The following is a 27,341-nucleotide window of genomic DNA, read 5'->3' on the forward strand; positions in this document are numbered from 1 at the left end:
ATGTCGCTCTTTTTTGTTTGTTTTCTCTTCTGTTTTTTCTTCTCTTCACGGGTGATCCAGGTGATTTTTTTTCTTCCCCCCTTTCTCACTATCTCTTCTTCGCTCTGTTTTTCTTTCTCTCTCTCTCTCTTTCTTTCATTCTTTTTTTCTCCCTGTCCTGTCTGTCATGTCTGTCCCATCTCTAACAACCGAAAATAAAATAAAATAAAATAAATACATTATAATAATAATGAAGGTCAATCAAATGGACCAATATGGCAAGGCCATGATGATCCACTTGGTAAAGTAAATCTGCTAGGAATCTTTCTTGGCTTGACAATAATTCTGATGGCTAAAGAAAAAACTAAAAATGAGGCAGACTATGCAGCCTTGATCTCTCTCTCTTTTCCAGTTCCTGAGTAAAGTGAACACCATTGTCATCATCCCAAGTGTTTCCACTGTCACTCCACCTTCTGAGATGCATTACAACTGTAAATTCCAACCACTTTCTGGTACAGAGGCTCATGAAGAACATCTACTACTACAGTCCATTGCTTGGCCTGAAACTCCACCTTTACCATCACCTCTGTCCATGAACAGAACCAGTGATCCAGCACACAGCACCTTCACCATTCTCCCAGGGAGAGAAGGGGAACAGTGGCATATTGGGGATAAGCTGGAGGTTCTGATCAAAATTCATGACTTCCAGGGCCATCCAAAGAAATGTGGGGGAGATGTCCTACTCGCTCGTCTGCACAACCCAACTCTTCATGCAGGTGTGGCAGGGCAAATTGTGGATCATCTCAACGGCTCCTACTCTGCTGTATTCCCTTTACTCTGGGAAGGAAGCGCACAGGTTGAGGTGATGTTAAAATGTATCATTTTTATGGTGATTGGAAGGGTTGAGAATCTTTATTAAACTTGCCCTTCTTTCTCTGCACCAATGGAACCCTTAGAGAAAAGCAGACTTGACATTTCTAGACACTTAACTGCAGAGAATTGTCAAAAAAAGGAAATTGGGTGGTTGTTACATTTGCAAAAGTCTAACTTGTAATTTGAACAAAATTATTTCATGTTTCTATGGTGAACATAATTAAATAATGTAGGATCTGTATGAAATTCAACAACTTAATTTGTTCTTGTTGAGATGATGATACAATCTAGTAAGAGTGGTTAGTTGCCTGGACTCTCGAAATTCACAAGGTCACGCGAGATTTCAAACCACAGAAAAATCACTGGGCTTCTAAGAGGCAGCCAACTATACACACACCTAGGGATGGGTATCGTTTAGGTTTTATCTGATACCGGTGCCAAACCGGTGCTTTTGAAACGGTGCCTGTGCTTAAACAGTGCTCGAACCGGTGCTCGAACTGGTGCTTAAAGAATGGAGAACACAAACTTTGTCCAAAAACCTCTCATGTTTAGCTGGTTCTTTTGGAAAAAGATAACAATGTTAGCCTTTTCTGCAGCTATAGGGCATATATGGTATCACTCTTGGCTGGAAGCAGTGCTTAAACAATGGAAAAAACACAAACTTTGTCCAAAAACCTCTCATGTCTAACTGTTTTCCAATTTTTCTTTGGTCATTTTAGCCTTTTTGGGTGAAGGGAGTATCTGCCATCAAACAAGAAGACAGCCGCATGTAACTACAACGGTGTTTGCTAGTTTACCTTACATGCATTAATGTAATAACATGGTTAGCGTACTCAACGTAAATTACACACGAACAACATTAAGCTACTCATGCAGAGAAGAACGGCTGCTGCTGCCATCATCATCCGTCCTCATTTCTGCTACACTGGCAGGGCTAGGGCCAGGACTCTCCTCTTCGGGTTCTTGGGGGATGTTGCTAACTCTGGGTCCAATAACAGGCACCACACCCGTAGTAGGTACGGTGCATTTCTCGGCTTTAAAAAAAATGCTATGCATTGCCAGGCGTTTCATCAGATTCGAGGTGTTACCTCCTTTGCACAGTATCACCTTAAAGCACTTGTTGCAGGCTGCTGAGTTTGCTTCTTTTGCTGTGAAGTACAGCCAGACTTGTGAAAGCTTCACCTTAGGCATTTTTAATCTGTAGCTCTGCTCTAAAAGAATTTACATACCTGGGCCCGCCTAATATCCTTGGAAAGGTAAAATGATTGGCTAGAATCTGAAATGTATCACATCTCAGGAAACTAAAGCACCGAAATGTGCACTGCTTTTCGGTCTGGTTACTAACGTTTATGTCAGAACCGGTGCCATAATGGCACCGGATACCGGTACCCATCCCTACACACACCACGTGTATGCTGTTGCTATTTATTGTGGTTTAACCTGTGAAGGACAAAAACGTACAGAAAATTCAGCATCAAGCCTTGTAATCATTCCTACTTTTGTTAAGCTTGGATAGACAGCTTGGTGGCATGGTGGTGGACCTAGCTTGCAGTGGGTTCTCTCTGGGTACTCTGGTTATTCTAAATTACCCATGGATGTGAATGCAAATGTTTGATTGTCTCTCTGTGTTTGCCCTATGATAAACTGGCGACCTGTACCCTGCCTCGTACCCTATCACTTCTGGGTTATGCCCCAGCTCCCCCACCCTTGCAACCCGGATAAAGAAAGGAGGTTGATAGAGTGGAAGTTGTTGTAAATCCATTGCATTTTTATGTTGACCACACTCTAGACTTTGTTGAACATTATGACCAAGTAGTATTAGAGTAAAAGGTAGTGAATAGTTTTGGAATGAATTGACAAAGTAAGGGAGGGATTAAAAATATTCCAAGAGCTCAACTTACTTCATCTAAACGTTTCAATCACGTTTTATCAACAAACAATTCACAGGTTTATTGAATATAAATAACCTGTGTTGATTTAACTCAGTTGTTTAACTCAGTTGTTCTAAAAGGCTGATGCCAAAAATTCCTAATGAAGGCAAAATGCAATCATCCTATTAGCTGATGACAAAGACCTTGAATTTAGATTAATAGTATAATGGGAATTTAAAGATCAAACTGTTATTTGTTCATTATAGTACACCTTATATCTTGTTTCTTGGGCATGCAAATATTTGCATGTTGACACTGAGTCATAATCACCATTAAGACACACCCATGTCCACACCTGAGAGACAGAGAAGAGAGAAAAATCCACATCTGGTGGGAGGAGTCACACACAGACACGCACACACATATGACTCACATGATCTTAGGTCATAATCTACGGATAAGTAGTCAATGTAATGTGAAAGTAAGGAAAAACTGGAGTTGCCCAAAAAACAACTTGTACAGTAGTGTCAAAAAGTCTTAAGCCAGCCCCATTGACCTTTATACTCGTATACTGTAATTTTATATTATCATTTATTTATTTATACTGTGGACTCACTGTAATAGCGGAAAAACAGAAACATTTTTTAATTGTTTATCACTGAGGTCATTACATTGGTGTAATATGAATGGCAATGGGGGGAGGGGGGGGGTCTTTATCAATAAGACAAGCTTTAACATTTGTGGAAAAACAGTTAGAAGTTCAAAATCTATTCATTCCCTCACATTTCTGCCAGATTGGCAGCTTCTCCAGGCCGAGTCTGTGTTGATCTCTCTCTTCTTATGTTTAACACCCAATCCTTCAGTGTACTTTGTTAGTCATTAATACTACTATCTCACATAAACAAGGTAGATTAGTGTCCATCCACACATGGTTTGTTTTTGTTCCTATTGGCACCGTTTCCTGTTGCCAGCATGTAATCTGAGTAGATTACTTGCCACCAACAGCAAAGAGTGTATTACATGGTTCTTCGTATACACATAATCTACGAGACCGGGTTACCAGACATTGATTCTTGGTCCTACCAGGTGACACTGGTTCACCCCAGTGAGGCAGTCACAGAACTTCGCAGACTGAACATCGAACAACCCGACAGGATGTGCTTTGTGAGCCAGTTCCGCTCAGGCACAGTTACTGAAACTACCAAATGTCACGTATGCTTGCGTCCAACCCAGCAGCCCGTGTGCAACTACACTGACCTCCAAACAGGTGAGCCGTGGTTCTGCTACAAGCCAAAGAGTTTGAGTTGTGATGCCAGGATCCTCCACTTAAGGGCAGGATATAAGCAAATCACAGCAATGGACCAGCTCTTTCAGAGGTGAGAATTACTTGCATGTCCTTGGTGAAACCTTTTTTTTTTTTTTAATTTAAAAAAAGTCTAAACTGAGTTGACTCAAAAATAATCAATTAGAATAGCACTTGATTGATGATCACTCATCAACCTGTCTTTCCAGAAATGTAAAAATGCAACCTCATATTTTTTAGTTACATTAAAAGGTTTTTCCCATAGATTTGAGGTAATAGCTGATTTGTATTAATGATGAGTAACTCTGTTCACTATATCTTTCTTTAATGTTTGGTAGTGTTCAATCCGATCTGATTTGTTGCCTGCTGTGTCAGATAAAATTGTGTGTGCTTTGCCTCAGAGGTGTCAACATGAAAGTCTCCATTCCAGCTTCAGGACCTGCTGGTGTCACAGTTTTATCCAAGAAGAAAGGTAAAGTTACTTTACAACAAGCATTTATATCTAAATTGAAATAGGATGTGCTGTAGATTGTGAGCAGTTGACAGCCATAAAAATTAAACAGCTCTATTACATTTGCTACCTCGTTCTAGATACCTGTGGAAAGATGTGGCAAGGCTACTTTAAGCTAAGTTGTGGTTGCATAGAATATTTGGGTGGCAGTGTAACATATGGACTTCTGTTTTGATAGCCCATAACATCTGGGTAAAATTAATGGCTGTTATTCCCCAAAATCAAGAGGCCTATTATAACAATATAAGGTATGATTACAAAGTTGTAATAATTGGAAAGTAAAACATGAAAATCTTACCTGATTTAAATTAGACTGATCTCCCCTTGAATGTTGTCTTCTCATATCCCTTAAACACAACATCAACAGTATTATTATATGTAGAGCACAGCCCCGAAAGTCCCATGTATAAGTACCCTTACACTTGTACCTTGCAGTACATTCTGGAGCTTCCCCATTGTGTTGCAACACTGGACTGGGCTTTTGTTTTGGGGGAAGCTGATGGTAGACAAGTACCGAGTTTGGTGAGTGACAGGTGTGACCAAAAAAGAAACATGGCCAAAAAAATCTCCTGCATTTTCAGTACACCCAATTCAGTTTTTAATCTTCTGCATGTTCTCCATCTAACACCTCTTAGTACAACACTGGGTCTATAGTTTTATTCTAATTCATTTGTACAAATATAAATTTAAAATAATGTTCCTGGTTGTACTTCCAACTCTTCTACAACCTTTGGGATATAAACTGTGGTTTTAGACCCAGCTCTCATCACCAGTTACGATCCTCCACAAAAAATGCAGGTGATTTTGAAACAGAATTTTCTCTGTACATACATTCAAGTCTATGCAGAAATTACAAAGAGCACAACGCAAGTAATTGCGCTTCTATTTGTAATGTGTAAAACTTTATTTGTGGTCAGTTACATGTGCACTGTTCTGCATATCACCAGTACACTACATTTGAACTGACTTGTTGGTGACTAAAAACACTTCCAAACAATCTGACCATCTTAGTGTGGGTGTGTATTAACTTGTTACAGTTCCAGGATAAAGCTGGAAAAGTAAGTTCTCTGGATAATTATAGCCCAATTGCAGTAGCCAGTATTTTATCTAAGGTGCTAGAAAGAGTCTTGTTTGATAGAGTTAGGGTGTTCATCTCCTCACTGGATAATGAGTTTGGCTTCAAACCAAAGCAAAGTGGCACTGCCATGTGCATACATGCACTTAAGGAAATAGTGAGTTTGTATAGGTCCAAAAACTCATCTGTCTCTATGTGTCATTGTTGCCTGTAAAGCTTTTTACCAAGTGAACCATGGATAAACTGAAGCATCGAGGAGGTCCTTGATACATTGTGAGGATTCTCTCTTACTGGTATACCCATCAGAAGATGCAGGTTAAATGGGAATGTACTATCTTTCCCTCTTCACATTGGAGAAGAGGAACCGGCAGCAAGGTTCAACATTTTTCTTGTGGGCGATCGTGGCTCAAGAGTTGGGAGGTCGCCTTGTAATCGGAAGGTTGCCGGTTCGAGCCCCGGCTTGAACAGTCTCGGTCACCCGTTTGCCTACTGGTGGTGGTCAGAGGGCCCGGTGGCACCAGTGTCTGGCAGCCTCGCCTCTGTGAGTGCGCCCCAGGGTGGCTGTGGCTACAATGTAGCTTACCATCACCAGTGTGTGACTGTGTGTGTGAATGGGTGGATGACTGGATGTGTAAAGCGCTTTGGGGTCCTTAGGGACTAGTAAAGCGCTATACAAATACAGGCCATTTACCATTCCATCAAGACTCTTAAGACCAAATCCACAGGTTTAATGATGCAGAAAGTAGAAAGTGGCTCTGGACTGTTTTGCCCTTACAGAGTGGAGTGTCTTCAAACATAGAGACACTCACTGCTGCAGTGCTGGGTTATATCAAGCAAAAAACTCCATTCTTGCCCATTCGATGTTTTCTTGGAGCTTCTGTAGCAATCGCCTAGTACATGGTTTTGTTTTTGTAATGATGGTCATGTCATCCATGGGAGGAACTCTAATGGGAGGAACACGAAGGCCACTCTTGAGTCTCTCATCTCCCACTATCCACCAAAATGCCTGCATGACCAACTCCATTGCCATGATAAATGCCAGAGTGATAATCGTGCAGCCTGCCATAACTCCAATTGCCAGATGCTGCCAGGCTGTGGTGGTGTTCTCAGCTGTCACACAAAACTGTAAATCCTGAAAGTAGGTCTTGACTAGTCCTGTGATGTGGTTTGGTATGCTGAAATAGTTGAAGGCCATCCACAAGATCTCATGCGGAACTGACCCAAAGGCGTTGGCAAGGTCTAAAAAGACCACATCAAGGTCTCTTTGTTCTTTCTTGGCAGTTTGAATCTGGTGCCAGATGATGCTGGCATGCTCGAGACGTCCCAAGAAGCCCCGGATGCCGGCCTTCTGCACTGATGTGTCAATATAGTTGTTTCTTTGCAGGAAAGTAGATAGTCTTTGGGCCAAGACACTGAAGAAGATCTTTCCCTCTACGTTCAGCAGGCTGATCTGGTGAAACTGGCTGATGGATGAGGAGTTCTTCTCCTTAGGGATTAGAATAGCTCCTGCTTTTCCCCAAGCCTTTGGAATCACTCCTTTCTGCCACGCTACCTTCGTCAGCTTCCACAGGTATTTGAGGACTCGTGGAGTGTTTTTATAGAGCCTATTTGAAATGCCATTAGGTCCTGGGGCCGATGCTGCTCTTGCCTGCTTCACTACCTTCTCCACTTCACTCCATGTAGGTGGTCTTATGTCCATTTGGTGTTTAGGTGCCTGGATAGGCGGCATATCACTCGGAATGGTAACTGGCTCATACCTCCGATCCCCAGAGTAAGTTTTCCAGGTCTTTTATGGGCATTTTGAGGCACCTGCTCTTCTCTTCGACAAAAAGCCCCTTAACAAAGTTGTATGGATTGCTGTAGAAAAGGGTCCTTGTCTGTTCTTTCTTCTTACATTATCGTCTGAGGTGTTCTGCTCTTCGCAGCTTAGTAAGTTGTTGCTTTATTATTTCTTCCTGCAGGGCAGTAAGTCAATCCCTTTCTGTTTCATAGGCCCTCCTCCACTGTTTCCTCAATTGTCTTCTCTCTTTCACTAATCTGTCAATTTCCCACTGTCTCCTGGACTTTAACTGGTTTAAAGGGCCTTTCTGCTGTCTCTGAGTCTTGTTCTTTACCCCAAACCACTCGGCCCCATAGCTGTAGATGATTGTCCCCAGGTTCTCCAACATCCTTTCAACTGGACACTTTTGTTGATCTAGTATAAGAGCCAGATCCGAGTCAATAGTTTCTCACTCTCTTTTCTCTGGAGAGTGGGAATGGATCTGGGCCACAGAATCTGATCTTTCCTACCTTCCATCTTCCTTTCCCTTGCTGGTAGTGGTTGGCTAGCCTCAGTGTTGGAAGATTCTGTCGGCTGTTACTGTATGGGCGCTGGGCTGGAACATTGTGTTGATTGTGGCTGGCTTACATATATACACAAATGTGTTGCTAGCTGTTGGTGGCTAAACTCCAAGCTTGGGGCTGATATTAAATGGCTGGGCCTTGAGCTGGAATCTAATATTCGGTGTGGCTGGTTAAGCTCTAGACTTGGGAACTGCTACTGGCTGGATTTGACTGAGTTCCAATCTGGAGACTATGGGGGAGTCTGTACGACAATGAACTTCAATCAGGGTGCTGATACCCTGAGGACTGTGGGGATTCTCCTGCCTCTGGGCTTCAATCGACTGATTTGACTTACTTCTTAAAAAGTATGTGTCAATGCGAGGCCTCTTTCTCAGCTCGCTGAGGCACTTCTTCCTTGGTGGATTTTAAGACCCATGTCAGTTGTTAGTTTTGACCAGCCACAAATGCAGTTCTCTAGCTTCTTTCCTATCATCATTGATGTTCCATTATTTGCAATGCTGGTTGATCTATTCATCGTTGGTACTGTTCCGTGGTTTGCTAAAAAGGGCTGGGTCCTGCTGGTATGAGGCACTAACCCACACCAGCCCCATTAGGGTCTATTCTCTCCTTTCAGCAGTCTTTCCAGGCTGTCATCTGGTCTTTCCCTGATTGTCAGCTGCTCTTTCGCAGCGGTCACTGGATCACTCCAGAGTTCTGATTCAATAAAAGGACTAGATGTTACAATCCCTGATAATGTATTGTTTTAAATAGAGAAAATCTTGAGGGATGGGTGTTATGAGGAAAGGCAGCCCAGAAAGTTTACCAGCGGCACATATTGTGATAACTTTCGGTCTTTTACCCAAGCTAATCTGCCATTTTTTCCTTGGCTAGGTTTAGAGATCTGATCTAGATTATCATATTAAAATTTGGGACACATCATCATTAGTGGACCTTGGATTCATCGGGTGTTTCGGCCATTATCACTAGACACCCTCATCCAACGAGGCCCTGCGAGGGTTGATCAGGCCCCAGAGTGTGTCACTGGTTTATGTTAAAATTGTCATTTCTCTTCTTCTTTCTTCTGTTTAGTTTTCTACAGTTAATTTTTTCTATCTAGATTAGATTAGATTAGATTCAGTTTCCAGTAGCACAAGTTGCATGTTACAGATACAATAAAGGGGAATGAGAGTAAGGATATAAAAATAAAAATACCATATATACACATATATAAATACAGAATATATAATATGAATAAATAGGAATACCAGTGGATTGCACATTTGAGTGAGTCTATTGCACAGTGACTATTGCACAGTCGAATATAAGAAAAAAGTGCGAATATTGCACAGTGGAAAAAAAGTACTACAGCTCAGTTGTTCCTGCCCTCATGTCCCCCGGTTTCCCCTCCCTCTCTCCTCCAACGAGGAGTTAAACAGCTTGATGGCATGTGGGACAAAGGAGTTTTTAAGTCCGTTGGTTCTTGACTTTGGGAGACGCAACCTGCAACCACCAACTGGTAAAACATCCTCAGGAGCTTCCTGCAGATGTTAAAAGACCTTAGCCTCCTGAGGAAATACAGTCTGCTTTGGCCTTTTTTGTACAGGTGCTGCGTGTTGCATGACAAGTCCAATTTGTTGTCCACCCACAGCCCGAGGTACTTATGTGTTGACCACCTCCACCTCCTCTTCCTCTGTCTGAACTGGCAGTGGAATGGTGTGGACCTCCCAAAGTAACCACAACCAGTTCCTTGGTCTTTGAGGTGTTGAGTTGCAGGTGGTTTGTGTGACTCCATGTGACAAAGTTCCTCACCAGACTCCTGTACTCCTCTTCCTGGTCATCCCAGATACACCCCATGATGGCCGTGTCATCCGCAAACTTCTGAATATGGCATAATTCAGAGTTGTAGCAGAAATCAGAGGTGTACAGGGTGACAGCACAGTTCCCTGTGTCAGACGTGATGTCTTTCAGCCTGACGTACTGTGGTCTGTCAGTGAGGTAGTCGGAGATCCAAGTGACCAGGCAGGGGTCCACCTGCATCCTGTTCAGTTTTTCCTGAAGCAGACAGGGCTGGATTGTATTAAAGGCACTGGAAAAGTCAAGAAACAGAATCCTGACCGTGCCTTTTCCCTTGTCCAGGTGTGAGTGGGCTCTGTGTAGGAGATACAGGATGGCATCCTCCACTCCGACATCCGCCTTGTAACGAACTGTAGTGGGTCCTGGGCATGTTGTACCTGTGGTCGGAGGGGGTTGAGGAGGAGCCGCTCTAGAGTCTTCATAAGATGTGACGTCAGTGCCACTGGTCGGAAGTCATTCAGCTCATTGGGCCGGTTCTTTTTGGGGACCGGAACGATGCAGGATGTCTTCCAGAGGGCGGTCACTCTCCCCAGTTGCAGGCTGAGGTTGAAGACTTGTTGTAGCGGCTCCCCAAGTTCAGCAGCACACGCCTTTAGCATCCTAGGATACACCTTGTCTGGGCCTTGTCTATTCACTGCAACTGAGAAAGCCGTTAGCTGACTGCCTTAGCTGCCCAAGTGATGTCAGCCCTTTTTAGTCATAGCCAGTGACTGTCTTCTCAGCAGTTTTAGCTAATTCTCTTATAGCCTGCTGTTGTGCCTGTCCTCTAATCCCAATCTCTCTAAGCAGTTTTGCTGTTGTACTGGCAACAAAGCCCCTGCAACCTTCTTCCACCGGGTGCACCTTGATCTTCCAGCCTCTGTCCTCTGCCTCAGCTGCCAAGTTGGCATACCGCAGCCTCTTACGCTCAAATGCTTCCTCAATTGCTTCCTCTAATGGCACCATCAGCTCAATGACGTACGCAGATTTTTGGGAGTTAGACCAAAGGACGAGGTCTGGTCGCAGAGTAGTTGTTATGATCTCTGTGGGAAAAATTAGCTTCTGATCCAAGTCCACTTGCATCTGCCAATCCCTGGCAACCTTCAGCGGGCCCAGGTCCGGGGTTGAGGGGCTTGTCCTCGGCTTGTCTCCCTCCCGGACAAATGCTGATGAAAACTGACGCTCCTCTTGGTTCATGAAAGGTTGAGCTAGACACCTGAGGACCTGGTTGTGTCTCCATGTGGTTGTGTCTTCTCCTCTGCCCTGTTAGACGTGACCCACCACATCATGATGCCGAAGAACAGATTTGACCTGTAGCACAGATGTGGCTGGGGTCCACTTCCTCCCCGTTGCTAGGGTGGGAGCAGTGCCTCTCACTATGGGGTCCCGGAAGTCTGTGAGTGACATCTCAAGCCTCACTTTTGCACATTTAAACTCCTCTACCAGGCTAGGGATAGGCAATGACAGTATCCCGTCGCTATAGAGTCCAACGCTGCTGAGGCAAGCTCCTTAGACTACGATGACCTGGATGACTGAGAACCTTCACAGACATCAGTGAAGTAACTAGGCTGCTGAGAGTTACCACACGGGTGATGGGGAAGAGCTTCCATGGCGCTTTTTGTCTTCCAGGGTGGCTGATGTGTTAAACTGCATGAAGGTCTTAGAAAATCTTCATAATCATTTTCTTTGAGTACTGCTGCTGTGTCTTGTCCTGTAAGGGTGAATCCTCTTGCGATGCCATCTGTATGTCTCTTTATACTTCAGCTTGTTTCTCCACATACTCTTTTGTACGCTCAGCAGGGTTAACTGATGTTGAAATAAGAGGAAGTTTACAACTGTGTTTTCCATTTTTAACTTCATTTCTTGCTCTGCAAAGGCTAAACGTGCTTTTGCCGCTTCAGCATTAGCCCTAGCTTTTGCAGTTGCAGTGCTGGTAGCCAATCCATGAGAGTGTGTGGTTGAGATAGAAGCATAAGACCATGTCTTCACTGACGATGGGTTTGACTCCATAGTGTAGCAAGTAGAGGATATGCAGTGTGATGACAGTAGCCGTTGTCACATGCACTGTATTACCTTGTCTGTAACTCAACGTCTTTTCACTGTACTGTCTTTCCCTCTTCACACTGTGCAGAAGAGGAACCGGCAGCAAGGTTCAACACTTTTCTACGGTGGCCCTGAGAGGCCAAACGGACTGCAACTTCAGAAAACACCAGCAATAAGAAAAACACTGCAGAAGCACACATAACACAACGGAAATAAGAAAAAAGACAACGGAAATAGGAAAAAAGAACAACAAATAGGAAAAACGAAAAAAAAAAACAAATAGGAAAAAACACAACGGAAGTGTTTCTGGGGAGACAATAACCCGACGGACCAGTTGCAGGAAGCAACATAATCTCCGGACCCCACGTGACTACCAGTTGTCAGGTTACCATTTTGACAGCAAGTGAACAGCGCTACTGTAAGCGGCACTGCAGAAACTCTTCAACCGTCGGAGTATTCATCTCACTTTAATCAGCATGACATCGAGCTGTATATCAAAAAAATAAATAGGTTAAATATTACTGACCTGTATAATGCTCCCGGCGTGCTTTTCAAAAGTATTTCAGCGTCCCAGATCTATGCTATACTCTACCTTATAAACTTCCCATCGTACTACTCGGGGGACTCTTTTAAAGCTTACAAAAGCCTGGAGGGTTACAAATGGACTCAATCTGGCTTTGTAACAAACATTCAGCTGTGGAATCTTCAAGCAAAAAAAATTCCACATCATCACTGGAAAGGTAAGTGTCATATTATCCCAGGCGGTGTAATGTTAGCATTGTTAGCATTGTCGTTTGTTTACATTAGCTTTGCTAAAACGCGTCTGGTTGTCAGTAGCTATTTTGTGTTTTTGGTGTACTTAACCAAGATTGTTAACATTTGTAATTGTATTTGTAGGTTCAACATTCCCAAAGGCTTAATGACCCGCAGTTAAAGCCATGGGTAGTAGTGAGAAAAGACAGGGTTGTCTTGGGAGCACACTGTAACTGCACAGCTGGCCTTGGTGAGAGCTACTCACATGTGTCAGCTGTGTTGTTCAGCACATGGCAGCATTCCAGTGGAAAAAAGAAGAGATAGCTGTTACATCTAAGAATTGCAAGTGGGCCATCCCAAGTGAGGAGTCTTTAAAGAAAGTGGAGTATCAGCAATGCAAGGACATCATTTTTAACAACTCTAAACAAAATAAAAAAGAGAAATCTGCAAAAGATCATCCTGTCCTCCCAGCTTTCCCAACTCTGCTGCTGAGCAAGACCAACTGTATCACAACCTCTCCCAATGCCGCACACAAGAGGGGAAGATCATCGAACCTAAATTAAAATTCTAAATTAATGCTATTTTTGTTATTTATATAATTCAGTATTTTATATTGCACCTTACCACTGAAGCAAGTGGCTAGTTTGTAGATTTTTGTTCACTAACAAAGGCAATAAAACTTTTTTCTGATTTTGATTCTGATCTGTCAATCAGGAATATGAAACGTGGTTAGTGGAAATCATTTAAGATGGATGTGAAGATCAAAAAATTGTGAGCCCAGGTGACGTCTGCCATTCTCTTATTCTGATATTTGTAGGACAAGTGAGAAAGCTTTCCCTTCAAAAGTCAAGTCACAATAAGGAAACAAAAAGTGAGAGTTATAATGTGTATTTGTTGGTTGAGCACATCAGTCACATAATTTTCATTTACATCACTGGAAGGGGACCACAGATTCAGATACATTTGTAAGCTCACAACATACACCCACAATCTTGTCAAGATAGGTCACATCATTTTCTCTGTCTATGTCTGTGAAAGTTATGGGGACAGTGCTTTGCAAGATCGTCTACTTTTGACGGAGAAATCCTATTACTCTTTTATATGTATCCTGAGAGAAAAAAAACATCTGGTGTTCTCCAAATCAACAGGATCCATCTGTTTCTTTCCACTAGTAAATGCTGGAATCTTTAATTCTGCTTGGCATCTCTGAATGGACTCTTTAACCAGGAAACCCCTGTCTGCTAAAACTACATCACCTGGGAGCAAATGAGATAAAAAAAAATTACTTTGTTCTGTAATAAACTTATCAGTTGTGTGATCTCCTCATTCAGAGGCGGTGAAACAAATAGAACCTTGAGGTCAAATTGCAATTAAATATTTTACTATGTGATGTGACTTGTACGAGGAGTAACACTGAGCACTGGCTAGCAATCTACTCGGTTTCTCTAGAAATATTTCTAAACAATCTATGATGCAAACAGTCTTCTCAAAGCTGCTGTTCCAAAATGCATATAGCAAAGATTGTCTTAGGGATTCTCTGTCAGGCCACAACACTAGACTTGGCACCAGTCTACAAGGCATCACACTGATACAGTGTTTGAAAAACTTTGAAACAGTGGTTGAGACAATTTTGAAATAAAAAGTCAAAGGACAAGTTCATTCTAAGCTCCATTAACGTTAACATGTACTACTGAAAACATGTTAAACAAGATTTAAGTTTGAGAAAATCAGCCACACGATGAAAAACTGTCATGAGAATTGTATATGTTGGTAAACCAGTAAGAATATCAACCCTTTTATCATCATTATGGAAGCTTATTTCATTCAGTGTAGTGTTATTCATTTTTTCTTTCAGCAACACATTTTCAGTCCTCAGAGCTTGGCATTCTTGCTCAAGAGATTGGAGGCGTTTACTACATGTTTCAGTGCTACACAATAGAACATTCTCATGGAGAACAGGCTGGACATCATTTCCAGGTTCTTCATTGATGGAGTCCTTCAAATGCTGTGAGATGGGAGTTTGGTCTGCAGTAAGATTCTTGCTGTCATCTTGGGGATAATCGCTTGTTGACTGGTGAAAACACAAAAAAATTATATCAAGAGAGGTGTTAAGATATAAACCGCACTTTTGTCAATCACACAGTGATTGGGAAGGTTACTTTTAAAATGTATTCCACTACAGATTACAGAATACATGCCCCAAAATGTATTTTGTAATGTATTCTGTTACGTTACTCAGTGAGAGTAATGTTTTCTGAATACTTTGGATTACTTAATATATTATCATGCTTTTTACAACTACATGAATGTACTATTGCTGTGTGATTTATTACTATTACTGAAGGTCCGCGGCTCCGAACCGTAGTAAAAGGACCTCTGGCTAATACGTCGGGTTCCGCGTCGGGCTCGTAGCCGAAAAATAGCTTTACTTTGTTGTCTGGGTCAACTTTGCTAGCGAGAGGCAGAGAGAGGCGTTGAAAGGCTGCTCCAACGGAACTTATTGTTTCAGAGGAAAACACGAACACAGTGTACAGTCGAGTCTTAATAGCTTACTTACAACTGGGCTCGTCAGGCACTCTTCTTGGTTGCAGTGGTTATTATTATATTTACATGCTTCCATCTCCCATTTCTGCTCGGTGACAACTCGTACTTTTCCACTCTCCTTTTTCTTCGTCCTCACACTCACAGACACATAACGGGTATGGCAGTCCATTCTCCCTGCAGCACGGACTACACTGCCCATGAGGCTGCATTCTTTAGGGAGACGCCTGTAACACTCTGCCTATTGCCTTCGTATTAAATCATTTTTAAAAATATTTCTTCATGTTATTATGAGACGCGAGATTGAGACACAGGCATTAGGGCGTCTTAATGCATGTTTTGTTTGGGTTCCCACCGGCGTGGAATTACCAAAAATAGAGTGCATAGCCTAACATATTGTGGCGAGCAGCCGTTTATTTTCCAACAGAAACATACAGCCGCTAACCCAACTGCTCGGCATAGCTTAGCACAACAACAACAACAAAAAGGCGCTCTCTCACCCAGGAAACACACAGTCGCAGAGAGAGCGCTTCACCCTGTAACCATGGCAACCGTAACGCTGCCACCTGGAGCAACAGAACTTAGCTGTGAAACAAAACCCAAACAGTCCGGACCCGCCACAGTATGAAACAGGAAAAGACCGCTGTTTAATCCGTTTATTTCAACAAAGTAACTGTATTCTGAATACCACCTTTTTAAATGGCAACTGTAAAGGAATACAGTTATGCATATTTTGTATTTTAAATACGTAACGGCGGTACATGTATTCCGTTACTCCCCAACACTGACAGTACATGATACCACTACTAGCTTGTACTAAACTTGGAACCAATTGTGCAGAAACGTTTTGGTTTATAATTTTACCAAGTAGGATAAACATGCAACAGAAAAACAAGTAGGTCCAACATATATTACAACAGTTTGCTAGAGAAAGACTTTGATAAATTCACCTTGGAGGGATACCTTCTGCAGATAGCTTTATTTCTGTCTTCTGTTGAACACATCCAGACTCATTTTTCTTCTCCTCTTCTCTGGAGATGGAACGTAGTTGAAAATAGATGGAATAAAGTCCGGACTCAATGGATTATCGCTCTTTCTGCCTACAAAATAAACATAAACACTTCAGTATTTCTACTTCAGAGCTTGCTAACTTAGAAAGCACAACAGAAAGGCCACGATACATGCAACTATGTGGTTTTGCACTCATCAGAAACCACAATGATAGTCTAGTAAATACCACGGCAGTCAGCCGATTGCTGCCAAAAATGGGGGGAACCTGTGTGACTTCATCTCCCAGAGCTCTGGGAGACACTTAAAAGAAGTGGATGATCTATTGGTTTTGTGAGGAAAGATGAGATGTAAGTGTGTTAGCCTAACTATTAGCCTAAAATCCATCATCGGTATTATATGAATCATGATAAAACACGCCTACCATGTTTTGGGTTCCTGCAACTGGTCCGTCGGGTTATTGTCTCCCCAGAAATACTTCTGTTATGTTTTTTCCTACTTGTGTTTTCGTTTTTCCTATTTGTTGTTTTTTGTTCCTATTTCCTTTGTTTCTTTTTCTTATTTCCATTGTGTTTTGTGTGCTTTTGCAGCGTTTTTCTTATTGCTGGTGTTTTCTGAAGTCGCAGTCCGTTTGGCCTCTCTTTTCTTCCATCAAGACTCTGAAAACCATTACTCTTTGTCCACAGGTTTAATGATGTAAAAAGTGTGAAACTGAAACAAACATAACACAATTACAATTACAAAGCATATTCTTTAAATCTTCCATATACACTGTAACTACTCTCTACAATAATCTAAATAGCTGCTCTCTAAATATGTGGCTTCACCAACTTATCAAAGTCACACATCAAACTTCTCTCATGTCACAAAATACAGGTAGGTATCAAATAAACAATATATATACAGATGATGCGCCAAAAGACGAAGGATTAAGGGCAGATGCATGTGCATTCGTTGCAGTCATTGGGCCATGTGTAAACTTCCCTAAATCCTACTACTTCCTGCTTCCTTCCACTTCCTGCTTCCTGCGATGTCACCACGTGTGAGAACTATTAAAGGGACAGCTGCACTAACACTATCAGCACAGGGAAAATAGTATTTCTAGCCACTTTATTGTTAGCAATGGTGTCAGACAGGATGAGATTTTGTCTTCATTTTTATTTAATTTATATGTTGATGATTTGTCCATACAGCTGAGAGTCTGTATGTATGCAGATGACCTGAAAAAGTAGTGCTGGATTACAGCAGCTCCTTAATATCTGTACTGAATATGGTGTGCGATATGATACAAAGTACAATATGTAGAACCAAGGATAAACAGCTACATTTTCCTGTGTTTAAACTGTCCGACAATATTCTTGAGGTAAAAAAGGTGAAATACCTCGGTCGCTTTATTACTGATCGAATGATGATGATGACATATGTAGACAACGTTGTAAGTGTTATGTACAGAAAAATACCATTGTAATACCAAATTCAGCTTCTCTTCAGTTCCACTTAAAGTGGCTTTAAAGTTTGTATATAGCACCGCGCTATATACTGCCCCTTGTGATCATCTTACAAGTAATTTAACATGCAGAAGCTTCATGTTGCGTACAATAATGCAATGAGAATCCTCTGTAGGATACCTAGAGAGGGTAGTGCCAGTCACATGTTTGAAGCTGCAGGTGCTTGCACTTTTAAAGCACATTTAAGAAACTTATAGTTCTCTTTTAGAGAACGACTGGATGGTTCTAGTAACAGTTTTAGCACTCACAGATTCGATAGTGAGTAGTTCCCGTTACTTATCCTGTCTGAGGAAGCACTGGTTGAAGTGTATTTACTGATTTCTTTTTAAGTAAGTGTGCATTTTATGTACATTATGGTTTTATATTTAAAAAAAAAATATTTTGCAGTTTTTATTAGTTTATTTGTTGTGTTGTTTTTTAACTATGGATGCAAAGTCTGTCAATAAAGATTAATTGATTGCTAGAAAACCACACTGACCAGACTTGTTATGAAATTAAATTAAAACTAAAATTTTAAGAGACGTCAGTGCATTTATAAGCTTAAACAAACATACAATTCTTTCTTTGCTTTTTTGTCCTTTTCTCAGATCATTCAGAGGAGAGCAGGAGTAGTGTGGAACCTGGACCCTCTGGCTATTACTACCAGGGTGTGTGGAGAGCACTAGATGACACCACAGTTCATCAATTCAATACTCCATCAGCCATCACTCAGTGTCTGAAAGGAAAGGTGGTTCACCTGTACGGAGACTCCACCATCAGGCAGTGGTTTGAATACTTTATTGCTACAGTACGAGGTATCTGCCCTACAAACCTTTCCAGCTCCAGTTTTATTTTCTTTACTCTCCAGCTTAACTTCTTCCCTCTGTAATACTTTCAGATCTCAAGGAGTTTAACTTGCATAGTGAGAAAAAAGTTGGACCTTTTATGGCTCTGAACTACGAAAACAACATCATGGTGACTTACCGTGTGCACGGGCCTCCTCTCCATTTTACCAAAGTGCCAACAAGCGAGTTGCGTTATATTGCCAACGAGCTAGACAATGTGATTGGAGGTAGAAACACCGTTGTAGTTATTGGCATCTGGGCACACTTCTGCACTTTCCCCACTGAGATCTACATCCGACGGTTGCAGAGCATTCGGAGGGCAGTGGTGCGGCTGCTGTCCAGGGCTCCAGATACACTGGTTGTTATTCGGACTGGAAACCCCAAAGCTTTGAAACTTCATGAAGTGTTGACTAACAGTGACTGGTACTCACTGCAGAGGGACAAAGTGCTCAGGGCCATGTTTAAAGGACTGAATGTCCATCTTGTAAACGCATGGGAGATGGTCTTGGCCCACCACCTGCCACATGAACTCCACCCACAACCTCCCATTATTAAGAACATGATTAATGTTCTCTTGTCCTACATATGCCCTCAAAAGGATGGCTAGATCATTTACACGCTCACCACAGATGAGACTGACTACACTGTCTTTTTTTAAGAGTAATTCTGGGTGGGGAAAAAGCAATCATGTGACCCTCTAATATGAGCATGAAAACTCCAATAATCAGACAAACCCATATGAGCAAGAACTTGGTGACAGTGGGAAGGAAAAACTCCTTTTTAACAGGAAGAAACCTCTGGCAGAACCAGACTCGTGGAGGGGCCATCAGCAGTCAAAGACTACTGCAGCAAAACTGAGAGACAGTTCAGGGTCACCCTAATTATAAGCTTTATGAGGGAAGGATTTAAGCCTAGTCTAACATTCTGAGAATGTGTCTGTATCCTGAATCCAAAATGGGAGCTGGTTTAGTAGAAGAGAAGCCTGCCAGTACTCTCATTTAAACTCAACTGAAGGCTTTTCAGGGAGTTTTAAGGACAGTCTGTTATGCCCTGGCCTAGGGGAAACCAGAGCACAATGCAAAGATTATTCCCATTGTTCCAAGAAAGAACCAGGACTGCAGTCCCAAACAGCATGGTTTATTTATCTATAAAGGCAGAAGTCATCAGGGTGGGCACAGCCAAAACAACAAAACGTAACATTACCAACATAACAAGGAAACACGAAGCAAAACAAAATATAGGCCTCTTACATGCCTCCCCGGCACAAACAGAAAAAAAAGGTATTAAAAGAAAAAGGCTTCCCATCCATACGGCTACCAGGTCTATTTTAAAGAAGGATATTTACAATTGTTAGCACTTATACACAGCATGGCTTTGTTGAAAAAATGAATTAGGTGGGGCCTAGCATCTCTTGGCAGGTTTCAATTAATAGTTGGCATCAGTTTCCAACTAATGGCCAGCTGAGACTCGGTTTACAAAAAAAGAATAAGCACAGCAAGAAAATCAGCACCCCTGATGTGGATGAATGAACACAATACACAAAAGTATGTCTTGACATGCCCCCTATGTAAGATCAAGTATTTCTTTCCCTTTAAGAAATGCTTGACCTAAAAGCAAAGAGAGTTGACCACCCACCTGATGTGCCAGGCACTCCTCCACTGTACTGTACCTGGCCTATCTCTCTCTGACAGTGTCCTGCTGATGTATACAACTGGGTGGTCGCCCCTTTATCTGCTGGGAGAAAACAGCCCCCTGTCCTCTGTTTGAGGCGTCAGTCTGCACAATAAAAGGGAAGGAGAAGTTAGGAGTGTGGAGCAGGGATTCCCCACACCTGCACGAATACTGCCTAACACTGCTCTGTCCACTGGACCAGATCTGGGGCACCCTGTTGGGTGAGATCAGTCAACACAGAACCATATAGACCCATCTTGCTTCACCACAAGAACGATTACTTCTATTTCTCCCATTTTCAGCATTTCAGTCAAATCCCTTTGAACGGTTCGTGTTTTATTTTCAGGCTGTTGCAATGCAGCAACATCTTTCAATTCAATTCAATTTTATTTATACAGCACCAAATAAAACAACAGTCACCTCAAGGCACTTTATATTGTAAGGTAGACCCTACAATAATACATACAGAGAAAAACCCAACAATCATATGACCCCCTATGAGCAAGCACTTTGGTGACAGTGGAAAGGAAAAACTCCCTTTTAACAGGAAGAATCCTCTGGCACAACCAGGCTCAGGAAGGGGAGGCCATCTGCCGCTACCAGCTGGGGTGAGAGAAGGGAGAAGGAAGATAGGCTGTGGAAGAGAGCCAGAGATTAATAACAAATATTATTAAATGCAGAGAGGTATATTAACACATGGTGAGAGAGATAGTTGACTAAAGAAGAAATATTCAGCGCACCATGGCAATCCCCCAACAGCATACATCTATTGCAGCATAACTAATGGAGGATTCAGGGTCACCTGGTCCAGCCCTAACTATATGCTTTAGCAAAAAAGAAATTTTAAGCCTAATCTTAAAAGTAGAGATAGTGTCTGTCTCTCAAATCCAAACTAGAAACTGGTTCCATAAAAGAGGGGCATGAAACCTGAAGGCTCTGCCACCCATTCTACTTTTAAATACTCTAGGAACAACAAGTAAGCCTGCATTGCGAGAGCAAAGTGCTCTAATGGGGTGATATGGTACGATAAGGTCATTAAGATAAGATGGGGCCTGATTATTTAAGACCTTGTATGTGAGAAGCAGGATTTTGAAATCAATTCTGGATTTATCAAGTAGCCAATGAAGGGAAGCCAATATAGGAAAAGTATGTCTCTAAGATTTTCTAAGATTTCCAGGTCTGAGTACAATAACCTCAATTTTATCTGAATTTAAAAGCAGAAAGTTAGAGGCCATCCACGTCTTTTTGTCTTTAAGATATACCTGCAGTTTACTAATTGGTGTGTGTTATCTGGCTTCATGGATAGATAGAATTGTGTGTGATCTGCATTGATCATATTTAAGATTGAAGCATTAATTAATGGTAGGACTTCTCTCTGGGTGACTGTGAGATGGCTATCACAGTGGATGGAGGCGGGAATAGTGGCAGCTCCAGCTGGTGTCCAACTGTCACCTGTTCCCCGGGTGAGGGTAATTGAGACCCACCTGTATCTGTTCCTTGGATGTGGATGGCTGGTGTCCGGCTTCCGGGGTGAGTGCAGTCCTTTCCTGCACCCATACCAGTTGCTCAGGTGGGGGTGGCTGGCGTAACATTTGATTATAGTGCTTGGTGTTCTTTAAAGAAAAAAAATGTAATATTGTTATTCATTACAATTTACTAAATCCATGGAAACCATGCAATATTTAACAGCTTTATTCATTATCTCTCTTTTCTCTTATTTTGTTCATTTGACATGGAATGTTACAGAAAAGATAGATGAGCATGTGTTAAATTGTCTTGCTAGATTAAATTATTTTTGCTTTGACTTGTGCCTTTGAGTCTCTTTACCTAAGAGTGACTTCTTTATTGTCTTTGACTGATTCTAACTTTGTCTTGAAGTGCGTTTTCATGCTTTTCAGCAGTGTTGGGTAAGTTACTTTAAATTAGTAACTTAGTTACATTACTAGTTACTTCTATCAAAAGTAACTCAGTTACTTCAAGTTACTCAATACTTTCAAAGTAACTAGTTACTAGGGAAAGTAACTTTGGTTTTACTCAGAATTCTTTTGTTAATGTGTTGCATCCGTAACTTGATACCCAGCAAGACTGCCAGTCTTCTAGCTTGCTTACTTGCCACAAGTGCACTGTGCCACCTACCAATAGAAAGGAAAAGATAATCTGCATATTTCCAAATCCCACGCCTGGACCGTCTTTGACCGCCGCCATAATTCTAGCCTACGTCACAGCGTCACGTGCACTTTTTACATCCAACATGAAACTGAAACTGAAAACTGCAGTCGTGGTGCTTTCGACTGTACTCAGAACTCAGAAATTCTGCCTTCCGAGTAGGAAGATGTAGGTAACACCAGACTGCAGATGAGCTGCATACAGGGCTGGACTGGGAAAAAAAAATCGGCCCGGACATTTTGACTAGAGACCGGCCCACCATTATAGGAAAAATCATAAAGCCTTTGAATGGAAACAAACGCTGTTGTGAGAGTGATGTAGACTGTTTTGATGGTATATATGCATCAATCTATCAATTGTTTGTTGTAAGATTCGGATAATTATTTTTTAAAAGCTAGATATTTTAAATGAGAATAAGAAAGAAAAGTATTTCTTTGTGCCCCCCTTTCCCTGTTAATACGCTACCTGGCCCCCTGGCAAAACTTTGCTAGACCCGCCCCTGCACAGTTACCAGCTGTCAGCTACGTAAAAAAAAAAAAGGATCCTGGTGTTATTTGTCTCTCAGAAACAGTTCATAACTTCCCTTCAACTCATTCAGGTCACCTAAAAGGTAAACCTGTTTCTTCATCACCTGTTCAGCTCTGATGATTCAGTAAGGACATCTCCTGGTTTCATCTTCATGTTTTTCTCTCACCACATATCCAAACCGACATCATGACCAGCAGCTTTTACAGCTGTGGCTCCAGCAAACATCAGCTGATACTAGAAGGTAATATTAAATAAATTCTAACAACAGCTGATCAAGCTTAAACGTGCTGCTGTTGTTTAACGCGACCTCCGCTGGTTTCCTCTTTTTGGCGCAAAGTGGGCGATAAGCAAACAAAAGAGACGGGACTTGCGACAGAAAAGACGATCAGCTGATCATTGATCGGTTTCATGATTGAAGTAGCAACAGGAGAGGGACGGGGAGAGGATGAGAGGAGAAGAGGCCGCTGTGCAGCAAAGACACAGAATAACTCCAGCTTTGTGTCTTTTTCATTGTAGGTGAAGTCTGGGACAAACTGTGTTCCTTTTCACTTCAATACGAAACGCGTAATATTTTCTCTGAATACGAGACGATTCCGTTTTTTAGGGGACGGTTGGCAACTAATAATTAACCTTATGAACAAAATAAAGTTCAACATCAGTAACATCATAGCACCCACCCAGCTGTATAGAAACTTCGTCATGCTAGCTAGTACCCAGTACGAAAAAGTCAGCATAACGAAAATAAACTATAGCTAAACTTGGTTTATATCTGACCCAGATAGACTGCAGGTCATAACTTCTTACCTGAAGTTCAGTTCACCTGACACTCGAACCAGCGGCCAGTGTTGTGCCAAAAAGTGATTACCTGCCAAAAACTGATTTCCAGTGTTTCTGTGTATTTTTTGTGTGTTGGTAAATATACTTCAGTGAACAGGGTTTACAAAGGGGTTATATATAGAATTAAAAAATTATCTGTTTGTCAAGTATCTTTATAACTCTATGTTATTGTACTTATTAACAATCCGGTCCTTTATCCCCACTTAAAATATTTTTACTGAACTATTGTAATATTTGCTGCCATTTCTGCTGTCCTCTTGGCCAGCTTACTCTTACAAAAGACATTTTTAATGTTAATGAGATTTTTTTTAACTGCATAAATAAAGGTTATATAAAAGTCACTGCCAAAAACTGATTGCGGCTTCTACCTTGTTACACGAATGTTGTTTGTGGCTCAGTATGACTTTGTGTCATCCATGAGGGATGCATTTGACATATGTTTCACATATTATAACCCAACAAGTTACTTATAGCAGTTTAAATACGAGCAATCAGTTTTTAGCAAATACCGGAAATCAGTATTTGTCACAACACCGCCTCGGGTCTCTCCTCCTCCTGCCTCCCCTTTCCCTCATCCACCTGCTGGCCTCCACCACTTGCTAATGTTACTGAATCTGTGGAAGCTATGGCCACCACACGAAGTAACGAATAACGACCCTATCTAAATCCCAGTAATGATTAACGCGTTCGTGATTTTGGCATAATAACTAGTTACCGTGCTCGTTACCACAATAATAACGTAGTTACTGTAACACGTTACTTAATAACGCGTTAGTCCCTACACTGCTTTTCAGTAGTGCATTGAATTTAACAACCTAACTTTGAGTAAGCTACCTCATTAATTGTTTGTGAGCTGTCCAACATCTGTCCACTGTTACACTTTATTATTATTTATTTTTTACATTTTCTGTTGACTGTTTCCATTTGTGGAGTCTACAAAATGTCTAGCTTTCTAGTGCTGTCAAAAACACTGTGAGAATAGCATACACTCTTTTTATTTTGTGTTAGAAAATAAAGTGAAAGGCATGGACATGGTGTCCAGTTACCACGATAGGTATGCTGTTAATTTTAGCATGACCACACCATGAGAGTATGCATCAGATAACATCTGGAGATAAATTGCACCAGTAATCATTTGCAGTAAACAACTGCAAACCCAACAACTCAAATATACAAACACTCTGAATACATTACCTACAGTACAGTACAGTACAGTACATAGTTGTAATATTTAAAGAAATTAGGTCACTGCTGAACTGTATATAACCATCATCCTTAACATTACATTAATTATCATTTCATCAAAGCATTTATTGAAGCTGCTGGCATTATGTTATAATTAGTATTACAGGGGTTATCATAATCAAATATTAACATGTTTATTACAGGTGCAGTTATAACTACTTTAAAATGATTGAGTTAATATATATATATCATAACTCAGAGCCTGAGTATATGGTTACAGTAAAATAGTAGCTGAGCAAAGGCCTGAATGTATTCAGCTTCTTGTGGTATTTGAGTTTGCTTAGTTACAGGTGACGAAAGGATGTCCAGTCCACGGGGACCTCAAAGGCCTGAGATCTTTACCATATTTGGATGGATGGGGAACTTCTGTGTCTGCAGTTATCTCTTAAAATACATGGATGTTCTTTACATGCAAATTATGTGCTTGTAAACGCATGAGGGGGCGTTACAATACCCTGATGTTATAAAAGCAATCTAGAGTGTATTTTGGGTAGAGATGTACAACTGATGTTTTGCAGTTTGCACCTCTCCACGCTGCGTGCATTCATTAAAATCAATTGTTTGACCGACCTCTTCTGGACCATCATTGTTTTACTCTCGTCCTCAATTTCGAACCCGTAACATTTGGTGCATTGGCCGAGGGTTGAGAGAGGGAGAGAGTTGGAGATTGAGACCGAGAGGGTCCGAGGTACTCAAACGGCCAGACACGAGTCAGTGGTCGAAGTGAGTTGACATAAGCCGGCTTATCTAAAGGTAAGGCACTACCTGTTGAATTATTTCCAAACTGTGCCAGATTGACGATTACAAAATTGAAAGTCTACTCACTGAAAATTACTGGTAAAGGTCTGTTTTGATTTTGGTGAAAATCTCATGAGAATGGAAGTTGAAGTAATGATAATGAAGAATAAAATAAGTAAAGAGTAAAGAGAATAAGAGAAAATAGGATTAAGTGAAGTTGAAATGGTTGTGAAGAAGTAATAAGTGTATGAGAAAAGTGAATTAAGATAAGTTTAAGGAATTACACTGGTAAATGAATGTAGTATGACAGGGAATTAGTGAATTTTGTGACAATAATGTCTCTATTGACTATAAAGCTGGGCTTGGACATCGATGTGGTTGGTATTGTGGTTTTTGTGGGGTGTCTTAAAAAGTAATTAAATTGTATAGAACGGAACCGTGGGAGGTTCTAAGAAGTGCATTTCTCGGAGGTGACGCTCCAAATTTCCTGGGGACGCTTGGGATTTTCCTTTGGAAGGGATAGTCCGATTAGCGATCGTGGAGAACTTGGGAACCTCCAAAATAGCTAGTGGTTGGACCACTTTACCGTCCGGGACGGTACTTTGCACTTTTTTGGTCGATAGAAACCGGGTTTCGGGCGTGTAACGTTACAATTATAACTTCGGGGAAGTGTAGTTGGTTGCCGCTTTTAAATTGTCTTAGAGTATTAGTTATCTGACCACGGCCCGGGGCCGAGACTGGTTATAATTGATTACAAAAAACTCAGGGAGTTTATCGGTTGGACCGTTAAGGTTAAATTTTTTCTAAATTCGGTAGGTTGTTCGCTTTGAGGCCTTGTACATATTTGTATATTTTATAAGACGTCTCTGTGTTATAATTTGTTGTTATAATTTCTATGTTTGTATATAGGCTCTGTCTGCCACGGGTACTGCAGCAAGCCGGTTATTTTGAGAGTGTGTGTCTGTGTCTATGTAAATGAGATGCCTGTGACTTATTTAGAGTGACGTTTCCTGTTTACTAATGAGTGACTAACGACTGACTGCCGGGACTGGGTTCTGGGTGACTTACGTGTGTGTTTTAAGGCAAGAAATGTGTTTGTGCATATTAAATTTGCATTATTGTTGTTGATTATGAGGTTAAGTACATGAAAAACGTAAGTTGGAAGTAAGATTATTGTTTTATACATCTGCGAAATACGTAATAATTGTTGAAATTGATAGGACTCCTGTTTTACTGACGACTTGAACTGACATGGTGTTGTGCATGAAGTTTGGTATTGATTTGCGTACGTACAAATGTTTGATAACGGTTCGTGTGTAGTTGAATATACATGGACAGGAGATGTTTATGATGTAACCTGTCGATGTCACGCTGTGGTTTCAGATACTCATTACGGCTTTTTAGTAACTTCAGTAATAAGGCGATCAGAAGAAGCATTATTAGATTTTGCATGGAGTAGTATTGTTATATTTCGGGCCCTGGAATTATGCTGTAGGCAGGATAGAAATCTAAATCCCACTGACGCTGATTGAAAACACATAAGTATATGCACTTAGTACACCCACTCAAGAAATGATTGTGTGACTGATGCTGCAAAACTGACCTAAAGAATGGTGATGTGTGTGGATAATGTTAGTTGTCCTGATGTGTGAAAGAGCGCTATTAAAATGTGTGTGAGTGAAATGAAGGCATATTGCTTTTAAATAAAGATT

General features: G+C 41.3%; 1 protein-coding gene and 1 long non-coding RNA gene across 2 annotated transcripts; one reads left to right on the forward strand and one right to left on the reverse strand.

Moving 5' to 3' along the window:
• Nucleotides 1-229: 229 nt before the first annotated feature.
• On the forward strand, nucleotides 230-20,217 carry LOC134646717 (NXPE family member 3-like). The gene is made up of 6 exons (XM_065469466.1): nucleotides 230-280; nucleotides 392-841; nucleotides 3,810-4,099; nucleotides 4,428-4,498; nucleotides 18,208-18,414; nucleotides 18,498-20,217. Exons 1-6 carry the CDS (start codon nucleotides 230-232, stop codon nucleotides 19,049-19,051), a joined length of 1,623 nt encoding a protein of 540 aa, XP_065325538.1. The 3' UTR covers nucleotides 19,052-20,217.
• LOC134615857 (uncharacterized) lies at nucleotides 13,447-17,928 on the reverse strand. Its single transcript, XR_010091368.1, has 3 exons — nucleotides 16,537-17,928; nucleotides 16,055-16,204; nucleotides 13,447-14,634 (listed from the first exon to the last, which is right to left on the reverse strand). It is a non-coding gene; the product is annotated as an uncharacterized LOC134615857 (long non-coding RNA).
• Nucleotides 20,218-27,341: the final 7,124 nt, after the last annotated feature.

The sequence above is a fragment of the Pelmatolapia mariae genome, linkage group LG17 (assembly GCF_036321145.2).
Source record: "Pelmatolapia mariae isolate MD_Pm_ZW linkage group LG17, Pm_UMD_F_2, whole genome shotgun sequence".
Lineage (NCBI taxonomy): Eukaryota > Metazoa > Chordata > Actinopteri > Cichliformes > Cichlidae > Pelmatolapia > Pelmatolapia mariae.